Source organism: Thunnus maccoyii, chromosome 21 (genome assembly GCF_910596095.1).
Source record: "Thunnus maccoyii chromosome 21, fThuMac1.1, whole genome shotgun sequence".
In the NCBI taxonomy this organism is placed as follows: Eukaryota; Metazoa; Chordata; class Actinopteri; order Scombriformes; family Scombridae; genus Thunnus; species Thunnus maccoyii.
In genome coordinates this window covers 21,469,463-21,482,049 of record NC_056553.1, presented here as the reverse complement: position 1 = coordinate 21,482,049, position 12,587 = coordinate 21,469,463, and the positions used below count along the sequence as shown (strand labels likewise).

Sequence of the window (12,587 nt, the reverse complement as noted above, 5' to 3'; positions counted from 1 at the left end):
CTCACAAATGAGATCACTGAACAAGCTGACAGAAAACATAATGGCATATTTTTGGCGTGCTTGACGAGACACAGGAGAGGACCTGAGAATGAGTAATAAAGTCACTGTAGTTAGAAAATACAATATCTCATTAGTCAATTGCAACTGATATCATAACAAATCCTTTGATTGTTCAACATCGCTGTAATTTCATAATTTCAACAAGTGGTATACAGTCCCTTTGTGATAGCATATCAACAATACAAATAATGACAGTTGATATTTACCTTCATCTTGTGTATTAACTCCAAGATAAACAACAGTACTCAATAAGAGTGCAATAAAACCTTAACAATGGATGTTTCTAAGCTGCAGTTCAAAACTACATTTACAACTAGTCACCACTGCATAATCTATTGTGATTCAACATAGCTGTCCAATCTGAGTTGAAAGGTAAATATAATTCAGTACTTCCTATTGCAGTTGCTTTCTATATATACACACACTTTGACATAATGTGCTGCTATGGCTGACAATTTACATATTAAACTCAGGTCCTGTCTGGAACACACAGAAACACACAGGAAGTCAGTGCACAGAGAGACACGAGGAGAGAAAACAAGAGGCGAAAGACAAAAAACAGAAAGTGTCCGAGGAAGAGACAGAAGCTCAAGAATTCTTGGACATATATTGTACTGTATATCCATGGTTTCCACATTGTGTTGTAAAAAAAAAAAAAAAAAAAAAAGCTAAATCCTCTGCCCATACCAGTCCTGTGGCAGGAAAACAAACTCCTTCAACTTCTGCAAATATGCAACTTAAAAGTATATACACATATTGTATACTGTACATCTAAAATACAACAAAAGCATATAAATCATATGTGTTAGTAAAAATACAGATGCAGTGGCAGAATGGTACATTATAATGACAAAGCGACAAGAGGAAATGACATAAATGCCACAATGAGTTCCCCTCAGAACCCAAACCTACGGTACATACTGCAGATGTCAAACACTTGATAGCAGAGTTCATTCGAAAACTACGGTGCCATCATTTGCCTTCATATTTGGGATTGACCACAGTCGTGACGGCACTTTTGTAGATGGGATTTTCACCCTGGAAAGAAAAGATTGAAGTTGCAGTCATGTTATTATTACTCAGTGAAGCAATATGGAACAGTTTTGTTAGTGTTTTATGATATGTTCAAATCACACAGTAAAAAATGGGTTACCTTTACACACAAGAAAACAATATTTAACTCTGAATGTTTCATCATCATTCACTGTGCATGTCATCAATTTAGATCCCACTCAACACACCATCACAACATGCCTTCATAATAACATAAAAATATCAGGAGGTACAAACAAGATCTCACATTTAATGAAATAATATACTTACCAGAAAAGGTTTTTGTATTTGTTGCCTGAAGACACTTTTTATCCTTCAAAATCAAACTGTTTTATAACTTACAGCTGTTTGTTTGTCACAGCACACTCATGCAGTCGTTTCCTAACTATGAAAGCAGTATTACTCTTCTTACGGTTCCACTTGTCCACTTAAGTTTTCTTTGACGTTTTGAAAAACAGGTGATTCTTTTTTTTTTAAAGGTTGAAAGTAAAACTGAGTGAAAGCAGGAGGTGCACGTACATAGACAGTCCATGCAGGAAAACAGTGGAAAGGAAAAGAAATACAAACTTAAAGGGCAGCAGCTTTATGTCCATAGTTTGGGTTCTGGAACTGATTGATAGGACTCTTGTATATGGGGTTTTCTTGCTACAGGTAGAAAATGAGGACAGAATAGAGTTCAACAGTGAAGAAAGTAACAGTAGCACAGAAAAAAGAATAACAAGGCAGCGGGAGTGATGACGAGAAGGCAATAGGAGAAACACAGGATAAGAGATAGAAGAATTAAAACATAAAAGATGTCCATAACACCATAGGGCTCCCATTAAATAAAGTTTTGTTTAGCTATTTTCACAAGGCTCTTTATTGCAGGTACTTCAACCTTAACTCTAAAGTTCTGCTGTTGGTTGAAAAATATCCTGACCTGCATTAGTTTTTTTGCAGAAGTTTGAAGAGAACCTGCATAAATCTGCCCAAAAACTTCCCGCCACAGCAGATCAACACTGTCACAACTCTACACTCATATCATACAAAATACTATAAAAAATATTATAGAAAACCATCAACAGAAACCAGTGATGCAGCTTATATTCTTATTAAGCTACTCTGCTGTCAGACATACTGAAATTTCTGTTCTCATTTCAGTGTAGCTTTACTGTAAGTCTTCACTGTGTAGCTGTGATGTGTGGGGAAAAATGAAGGAGCGTGATTGTGACATCCCTCCAGTTGATGAGCCCTAGCACCTTCTCACAAGAAATGTTAAAAACAGTCAATTCAAACAAAAGCTATGGTTTTGGGATTTCCTGTGCCCATTCACACTGTTGCAGACATTTTTTACTTTGTTGCTACCTTGTTGTTGAAGGTGCTATACCAGTAAACTTGCCTTGCCTACTTTTTATTGTTGTGTGATCACTGATCACAAGATGTGAATGAAGTAATTTACTAAACCATATTATTTAGTTAACACTGTGGACCAGGATGGTGGGACTGCATCCATAAGAGAGGGTAGGAAGGAGCTTATGCAGTGTGTTTGCCTTCTTGTTACTGTTGTCAGAAAACCCAGGTCAGTCAGATTTCCACAAACAGTCTCTAATTTTTCAAAATTACAGGGATCTGGAGCCATAGGCGGCCCTGCCCATGGTAATAAGAAAGACCCCAACATACTGAGCTGCCACAGTGCTGATCAGGGACATATGCATCATCAAACCCACATATACTGTGGGTATGACATAATCCTACCACTAGGTGGAGGCAGATCCCTGCACATGAAGTTATGCTGAACCCCAGTCTTCTGTCATATTGATGTTGGCTGATGATTCTGCAGAGGGGAGGAAGCAGGGAGGGGAGGAGCTGTGGCCACTCCCCGGAAAAAGGTCTGGCTACGCTGAGAGTGCATAACATTCCCAAAAAAGTCCACACAGCCTCCGACATTTTTCCTTTTATTTTGAGCGTCATTCAAAAGCAACACATTGGATCTGTTTCTGCAGCTGTGAGACTGTTGAGAATGGGACTGAGGTACTTCATAATGATATCAACAGGTCTGAAAATCTCATCTGCTGCCTAGAACAACAAATGATCTTCACAAGTTAATTCCGTAACAGTGACTAGCTTTGCAGAGCGGCCAAACAACACCTGTTTTCTACATTTAAGTTACTCAACAATGGGGGAACTCAAACATTTGCCAAAAATCAAAAAATATTATCCTGCTCATATTTCACAGAGCCCGGTACACTTCCAGACACTCACCGTATCCCATTTGGCGTTCATCTTCTCCTTCTCGAACTTGGCAAACTCTCTTCTATCGTGGATGATCATCAACAGCTTCCAGATGAGCAGCAGGGCTAAGCCAATCAGGACGATGCCGGCAACCACGCCTGCCACAATGGGGATGATGTCAGGACCAGCGGGGCAGTCTGAAACACAGCAGGGTGCAGTGGAGTGTTTAGGCAGCTTAAAATAACAGTGCAAAAATAACAAGACCATGGCGAAAACATACCATCACACGGCTGTATGTGAATAAACAAATAACCTATTTTCGCAACCCAACCACCACCACCCCTGTAATTAGCTTCCTCTGTAACAAAAACCTTCCACACCCTGCCTCATGTTAGGCCAGTTTCCTCCTTACCCAGAGTGTCGACCACATGGACCTCCTTCTCTGTGTTGTTGTTGACAGCATACGTATAGTAGAACCAGCAGTCGTTAGCGTCTCTCTCCTTACAGTGCATCACAGGGTAGGAGGCATCGTTGGGCTGAGGCAGCTTGTCTCTGTCTTTCACTTTAATCAGTTTGAAGTAGCTACAGTCACGTTCACATGTGTCCTTCTTCTCGCCGGTGCCGAACGCCCGACACTGGACACACTCTCTGGAGGGAGCGGAGTGTTGCCGTTAGTGATGAGCAGCAAGGTTGGTTTTTGCCATATAAAAAAGACTTACCTTTAGTTGTGTGTGCATGCAAAGAGTTTTGGCTTTATTTGTCCAGGTTTTGAGATATTGGTCTCTGAGATTTCTGGAATTATATATGTGCCAAAGCAAAGCACTGAAGAATGACTTCAGTGTGTTTCATTGCTTCTGGCCTTGTTACACCGGATAATCCACAGAACACGCTGTCAAAAGTTTTCATAAGGACAAGATCTTTGAGAGAAAGTAGTTGAAAATGTTCACAAAGTGGACTGTAGATTATCCAAAGTAATAAAAACATGCAAAAAATGCATTTTTTCAGTGCCGTGAGCATCATGAACAAAATTCCATTTACCTCCATTTTACCTCAGGTAGATACATTAAAACTTAGGCAAATAAAACCCAAACCATCTGCATGGCTGGATACCAATGGAAGTATATTTTATATCACTGTATATTATGGGACTTCTTGGTCTCTTCCAGTATTGCACTTTTTAAAATTTGCCTTTGTATAGTTTCTTCCTATCAATACAAAACAATGAAAGCAGAGTATCATCTGGTTCCTTAAAGTGTTGAAGGATAGTTTCTGATTTTTTCAAGTCTGTCCTAGTACAATGCTCAGATGCCATAAGTAGGTTGAATGAGTAACTGGTCTCTGTGGGGGGTGGAATCCACAGTCCTTGTTCTGTGTGAAAACACATTCTTAATTTCAGCCAAAGCTAATGTGAGGCTTTAGCAGTCGTCTTGATTTAGCTAAATCAAGTTGGTATCTATGACCTGGCAATGGTTTATTGCTGGTATTGTGACTCGGCAACAAACCTAAATGCGACTGCTGGGAAGTATCCCTCCACTGAGCCTCAGCAAGGAAACAGTTCAGAGAAAAACAATGAGGGAATTTTGCACTAAACAGACCTTAACTTTGGAAAATATGCACTTAATTTAGCTGAACTCAGACTCCTGCTTATTAGTTTCACATGAGCTTTGGAATGTATTTTTGCATCAAAAAAGGACTGCAAATTTTGTGCCCCATTTCTTAGAGTCTAGTATCTAGAGCAACCAATAACTCTTCAAGGTATATACACTATAGCATGTGAGAATTGTATGTATAAGATAGACTTGAAACATATCTGAACATTTAACATCTGAAAATACGCCTAAAATACATATGTATATGACCAACCTAAAGTATTTGTTCATTGACAGGTCTTCATGTTGGACTTACTTGTGTTCAGTACACACTCCTGGACAGGTAGGGCAGGTTTCACAGGTGGGACCCTGGAATTTGGGGTCAGTGCACTTACAAGTGCCACACTCACACGTCCCTCTGCCATTACAGATCTGCTTGTTGCCGGCCAGACATGTGCTGGTGTCCAGAGAACAGTCACAAGCACTGCCGGTCCACATGGGGTCACAAACACACACCCTGCACTCACAGCGTCCATGTCCTAAAAAAAAAGAAAAGACGAGTGATGAGGTTTTTCTCTTTCTAAACATCATCCTATATTCTTAGAGGAGATCTTCCAAATAGCTTTTTATTCTCTGTGGAGCTCACCTCCACACAGCTTGTTTCCAGAGCGGTCACAGTTGAAGTTGTCACACTCGCAGTACAGGCCGCTGTACCTCTCCTCGGGATTGTCTCTCTTCTTGCACTCACACGTGCCGCACACACAGTCTCCGTTGTTGCTGCAGATGTCGGTGCCGTTGTCTTTACGGCAGGTCCGGTCCATATCCTCCGTTGCTACATCATTGCTGCTGCATTCACACTGTCTACCCACACGTCCCTCATTACACCTGAGATAAAGGGAAAGAAAGGAGGGACGTGTGAGGTTGTGCTTCTAATCATTTCTGTGCCTTACTGGATATAAGACTTGAAATATGAATGTTTTTCTGTATATACAATAAAGCTTGTAGAAATGTTCATAGACTTACTTGCAGGCTCCACATTCATAGGTCCCGTTACCAAAGTGGCAGAGGTCACTGTTCTCGATACCATCTTTGTGGCATTCACACTCGCAGGTGAAGTTGAGAATAATCTCCACCTCCTCCGTAAATCCCAGCGGCTTTATCTTGATGGTCTCAGACTTGCCTTGCTTTGGACAGCCCTTAGATGTCACGCTAATGGTAAATGTGACCTAGTAGTGAAGGAATTAAGGAGAAAACCAGAGTCAGAGAGCGAAATATCTTTACACATTGCCTTTTAGTTGCAAAGGTCAATCGACAGCGAGGTTTCCACACAGTATTAATGTTGAAACAAACTAGAATTAATGAGAGCTTGAGGGCAGATCAACACCAGAAATGTTTTTGTGCGCTACACATTGCAAAAGTGATGGATGGGAAATCTCCCTTAAAACACAGAGGGCATAATTTGTTATTTGCATCTAGTGATCTGGTCAGAGCTCTGCATTTTAATAACATGCTGGATGGTTTCTCTAAAAAGCTAGTGAGAAAGAAATATCTGGTTTAAGGTCAGACAGCTCACTCTGTTACTGCGTCACTGGCGAGTCTGATGATTGTTAAATCCTATATTGATGTAGTTTTGTGAGAGTGAATCTTTGCATATTGCAGCCATGTATTATTATGGGATTGTACACAAATGTTAGACATCTGGTATTTATCTAGAGTCTGGGATATTCTGAAAGCACACAGCAAGAATTTTAATCATGCTAATGTTACTGATGTTTAGCAGGAGCAGACTTCCACGTTTCTATTACTACTTACTTATTTACTTATTTTATTTGTTCACATTCTATTTTTATATTTTTTTGCTTATTTTCTATAATTATTTATTTCTTGCAGGAATCTAAACGTGTGGTGTGTTGCAAAAACGTTTTGCTTGTTATCTCACATACAAATTTACCTCTAAAAAGTACTTTTTTCTAGTTTCCAGCATTTCTAAATTCTCAAAATATCCATGAACTGTCTATACTATAATGACATCATGGCAATGCGTTTTCTGCCCAAAAGCTATGTGCACATCTTCTATTGTTTGCAAATGGGAAATGCATTTATTGTTAAAGCCAAGGTCAAAGACAATAGTTGGGATCTGCAGGTTTTCAAAGTCAAATTTCAAACGTATGAAGACTATTGTAATTTTACATGGAGTTGAGTTTATGATCAATGCAAAAATGAAATAAGGAAACAAAATAGGAGAAATATGCTATTTATGATTTGACTTAAAGGTTTGAAACTGAAAAATGCCCAGTATAAAGTGTATCTGTGTCACTAAAACTATTCTTTTTTTAATACAAGAGCCTATGGACCCTGTTGTTTATTACTGTGAAACCATTCACTACCATTGCACTGAACTGACATAAAAGCATGCAATACTTTTAGGGGAAACATTTAATTTGACATTTTCAGCCTTTTAATGGCCTGAGGGTGCCTTGTGTGATTTAAAAACTGACAGGCTTTACCAAGAAACATTTTCTAATTCTCACCTCATCTCCAATAGAGATATTGGAGCACTTCCGTCCACTTTCACCTTCACTAACCACTCCGTTCTTACAGCGGGACGTGTAAGCAATGGTCACTCCCTCTGGAAGCTTGCTGTTCTCCAGAATAACCTCGGAGGAGAGAGACTGCCAAAAACCAGGAGATAACAACATGAATGTTGTTATTTCCTGCACTGGAATGTCATCTGGTAGCTTTGTTTTGACAGTGTACAATACACAAAGGCTTAGCTAAGTATTAAATGAGAAGACGTGTTTGGAGAAAGCTTCTGACTGTTCCAACTCAGTCAGAATGCTTTAATGTGGCCCATGTGAGCAAACGATAACTTAATCAAAGTTTTTTAAAAGAATGCTTGATATGGACAATCTCAAGAGTATACTTACATTGTAAGCATCTATAATAAGGTTGATAACATTGCTTGAGTTGGCAGACAGGGTGCCCACTGCAGATTTTGGTATCAGATTTTTCAGCTCCTGAGGAGAGAGAAGTTAAGGGCAAAGCATTTGTTAAAGTTCTGTTAATCTTGTGATCTCTGGAATCCCAATGAGCAAAAACATAGGATAAGGAATACTTCTCCATGAACTTTTAAAGACTGTTGTTCCAGCTGCAGCACACAAACGCATCACAGTAGAGTTACAAAGCCCCAAAATATGCAGTTTTAACCATTTCTTTCCAGATTTAGATGAACACAATGCTGATTTCAACCCTGAAATTATTAGGTTCTTATTGCTCTAAAGCAAACTGAATTTACTGTCAGGCTACGTAATGAAAAAAACTTTGATCAAACTCAGATGGAACTGGGTTGAAGGGGCCTGAGAAGCAACAGCATGGCAGAAGGAAATAATCAGAGCTTCAAGGGGATGCTGCCATTAACTTGCAGCAGATGTATCAACCCAGGTGGATACTTTTTTACGAACTGGGCATCTTCCAAACATACACATGCAAGAGAAAGGGATTTAAAAAGACAAGGTAAAAGAGGAGATAAGGGCTACAAGGATTATTTTTTATTACTGATTAATCTGTTGATTATATTCTCAATTAATCAATTAATATTTTGCTTCCCATGGCCAAATTTGACATATCAGTGATTAAATTGCTTGTTTTGTACAACCAGAGACAAAAATCTAAAGATAATCAGTTTACTATTTTAGAAGACTAAGAAAACCAGTTTTCTTTCTCACATCTGGGAAGCTGGAACCAATGAATATTTGGCATTTTTGTTTAAAAAAAAGACTTAAAAGATTAACTAGTTCATTTCCTTTTGGTAGACTAATTTACTCATTTCAGCCCTAAAAGAACTCACTTGGTAAACAGGTTGGAACTCCTCTGTGACTGCAAAGATGGTCTGAATGTTGTTGTCGCTCAGCTTCTGAACCAGGTGAGCAATGGAGGGATAGTCCTTAAAAATAAGACAGAGGAGAAAAATCAGATTTACACAATAAAATCGCAAGTCAACATAGGAAGAGATGCCAGCTGAAGGAGACAATCCATCTAGAAACCTTTCAAAGCAGGTTGAACTATACTGAGCTACTTACATAGTAGTGGCTCATGGTGTACACATTGTTCTCCAAGTGACATTTTCCATCATTGGGCAGTACGATGCCACCCAGTTTGCCATCTCCAGCAAAGTGGAAGCCAGCATCAGTGGAGAACACCAGCAGGCGAGTCACATTCCTCCAACCAATCTGCTCCTGAGAGATAAGAAATAAATAATCATATCAGTAAAAATAGTCTGCTACCAGCTATAAATGCCCTCCATAAAAACCTAAGGGGGTATCTGAGCAGCTCAGCATGTGACACATCCTCTTTTGATTATCCCTGCATCCAAAAATTTCCTTGTAAACACCAGGGACTCATAAAATACCTTTTCACACATCTCCACATAAACACATTTATTGGTGCTGGATCCCTCTAAGCAAGTGCCATAATTGTAGGAAAATAACTTCAAATTGTGAACCTGAGTGTGATTATTTCCCTCCGGATCACTGAATAGTAACAGCGGGTTTCTTTTTTTACTGCTTACCCCACACACAGCCACTTGCATGATGGCATCGAAGCCCCCCTCAGGAGAGTCCAGGTTTCCAGAGATGTGCTGCTGACCCACCAGGGTGTTGAATTTCGTGCCGTCGCTTGTCAGCTTCAGGACGTTCTTGTAGCTGAACGGGCTGGTGCAGTTCTGGTCACCCGTGCACGGGTTCAACAGCTTGGCTGGGGTGGTGCTGATGTATGGCATGACTGTCTTCTCCACAAAGGAGCCAAAGCCTTTGGAAAACAAAAACAAGGAAAAACAGTTTGATTCAGTGTTTCATTTCAACTTACTTGGGTGACTGACTGGGTGCTTGAGTCTAGTGGTAAGTTGACACTAAATGAATTCAGAGGAGGTCACTGAACTCTTGAGTGTTTACTCCTTTGGTTTGTTTATGCAGGTCAGAACAAGGTTGTTCAGACTTGGGTGGCACTAAATACCTACAGCAGGACACCTGATAACACATGTCTGTCAGTCTACTCAGAGAACTGTGCAGTTCATTAGGATTACATGTCTGTACCAGCAATAGGAAATGACTACAAATCATTTTATGTAGTTTATTTTTTCACTATTTTTTAAAATGAAATATATAAATAAATATTCTTGGCTTCCAAAACTGTAATCTGTTTTTAATGGCAGTTTTTCCAAAAAATGTGAGTTTTGGTTAAAGCTCTTGCTTTGCTTGTCATTCTCTATGCCCCTAAAAGGAAACAAACTGTCAGTGTACTCACACATCAGAGTAAAAATCCTCACCTATCCTGAAGTCAGAAGTGATCTTTGACATCTCCAGCATCAAACTGGTTCCCAGGTTCTTGACATTCTCCAGATCGTCCTTCATGGAGTAGGAGAGGTCCATCAAGTAGTACAGGTCAATGGGATAATCTTCCGCTCGTTTAAACTTCAAGTTGAAAGATTGTGGCTCGCCTGTACACACATGTTATACATTTACAGATGTTACCAGGTGTGGAGTAATCATTCTTAAAAACCAAAACAAGCTGAGAAAAGCCTGAGAAAAAACTATCCTAAAGTGATTCCTCACCAGATCGGAGGGTGAGGCTGAGCTTCTGGGGCTGGATCTGAGTGATTTCCTCTGGCTTCAGTTTCTCTGCTCCCTTTTTGCGATTTGTCACCATTTTGTTCCTAAGGATCCTTTGCTCTCCACGTGGGTTCTCAATCATATCATCTTTACAGCCTCTTTTCCTCAGAGACTGCAGCTCATCACATCGGGTCGACACAGTTTCTCCTTGTTTCAGGAAGTCCTAAGAGAAGCAGTAACGAGAGAAAGTATTATGAAAATCTACTTATTTATCCTGTGGACACATTTTGTATGATATAATGTCTTTTGTCACTCTTTGATGTCATCAGTTATGACATCATTATTTCTCGGGTTGGGCTTGGAAACTACAAATTTAAAAAGAGAAACATTACAAACTGGAAGCAAGGAGTTTGAAAGATGTGGCATTTACCAGGCAGAGGATCTAATGGAAGTCACTATCAAGTTGAATTATGGGAAATGTAGGATCCAGTTTTTTACCTATAACTGGCACTAAATGAATGAATGAATGAATGAATATCTTTATTTTCATGTCTGGTCATCCCTCATGAAATTATTCAGACACATTAACTGAAAACAAACCAAACATTCTGGCATGTTAACCCACCATCATCTAACAGCACAACACATAAATATCATCCAAACAGAAACATAAGCATAAACCTCTCAGGAGATATCCCACGATGACAAAACAACAAATATACAAACACACAAACACAGCCCCATAAGCACAAGACACAATATACAAATGCAAACAAGACAAAATCTACATCTACATCCATAGTGCCAAACACTGTATATTTGATCCAGTTCATGTAGAAATAGTCTGCAATCCATATAGAATAGATTCTGAGGAATTTATCTATCATCAAAAGACTAAAAGTAAGGATATCTTGTCCTCTGCTGCTTCGATTGCCTGATCATCCCTTTAAATTCAGATAGACACACTGGACTAAACCTGCCAGCAACATCAATGGCATTGAGTTTATTGTCCATATTCATTCTGAAATCATTAATCATTTAAGTTATTTATTGAGCAAAAAACTTGGCTAGTTCAACTGTCTCCAATGTGTCTCCAAAGATGAGGGCTGCAACTAATGATTTTTTTCATTATTGATTAATCTACCGATTTTCTTGATTAATGGATCAATCATATGGTATATAAAACATCAGAAAACAGTTAAAAATCCACATCACACCTTTCCAGACAAAGGGAATCTTTAAATTGCTTGTTTTGTTCGACCAACTGTCCAAACACCAAAGATATTCAATTTACAAAAATCAAAAGCAAGGAAAGATAGCTTCTTCTTCAAATTTGAGAAGCTGGAACTATCAAATATTTGGAAATTTTGACTGAAAACAATTAAGAAATTATCAAAATAGTTGCTGATTTATTTCTGTCAATCAACTAATCAAGTAACTGACTAATCTTTTCAGCTCCAGTGAGGATTTTCTGCTTTTCCAATGTATCATTGTAAATAGATAGATAGTTAAACAAAACAAACAAAAAACTAAATAAAAAAACTAAAACTAAAAACTATTGAAAGACGTCATCTTGGGCTCTGTGAAATTGTGTTTTCCTTATTTTCTGATATTTTATGGGCTAAACGATTAATCAGTGACTCCAAAAAAATGATCAAAAACAGTCCTTAGCTGTAGCCCTACATTAGGCACTATCCAAAATTACATGTTTATGATAAATATATTCCTTATGGCATCATAATGGCATCATACTGCATTTCTCAGCACTGAATATAGCTGACAGCTTCAATTCACATACTGGGTCTGTACACCAGCCACATTTGGCTCCAGCCTGGATGCACTCCCCGCAGAATTTGGCGTTGGCATTGATGCACTCGTTCCCCTCTGGATGGAAAACAAAGAGAGAAGAGAAGAGGAGGCAGAGTCAGAGGGTACAGCACAGTCCCTGCAAAGTAAGCAGCCTGTTAAGCCCCCGTGTTTACACATCAGTTCATCTGGAACACTGTGTGGCTCGGTGGTAATTGGAGACAGAGACGGAATATTCCGTCTTTTCCATTATCCTCTACTC

At 39.2% G+C, this 12,587-nt stretch overlaps 1 protein-coding gene across 1 annotated transcript in view; it reads right to left on the bottom strand.

Moving 5' to 3' along the window:
* Positions 1–705: 705 nt before the first annotated feature.
* Positions 706–12,587, bottom strand: part of itgb1a (integrin, beta 1a) — a 28,830-nt gene continuing 16,948 nt past the window's right edge. Inside the window, exons 3-16 of the mRNA XM_042399939.1 lie at positions 12,318–12,403; positions 10,523–10,742; positions 10,237–10,407; positions 9,481–9,719; positions 8,993–9,148; positions 8,761–8,856; positions 7,841–7,930; positions 7,445–7,585; positions 5,937–6,139; positions 5,560–5,798; positions 5,230–5,452; positions 3,737–3,972; positions 3,355–3,521; positions 706–1,098 (exon numbers count right to left, since the gene is read on the bottom strand). Coding sequence (XP_042255873.1) covers positions 1,033–1,098; positions 3,355–3,521; positions 3,737–3,972; positions 5,230–5,452; positions 5,560–5,798; positions 5,937–6,139; positions 7,445–7,585; positions 7,841–7,930; positions 8,761–8,856; positions 8,993–9,148; positions 9,481–9,719; positions 10,237–10,407; positions 10,523–10,742; positions 12,318–12,403 — 2,333 coding nt within the window. The 3' untranslated portion in view covers positions 706–1,032. The remainder of the gene's footprint in view (positions 1,099–3,354; positions 3,522–3,736; positions 3,973–5,229; positions 5,453–5,559; positions 5,799–5,936; positions 6,140–7,444; positions 7,586–7,840; positions 7,931–8,760; positions 8,857–8,992; positions 9,149–9,480; positions 9,720–10,236; positions 10,408–10,522; positions 10,743–12,317; positions 12,404–12,587) is intronic.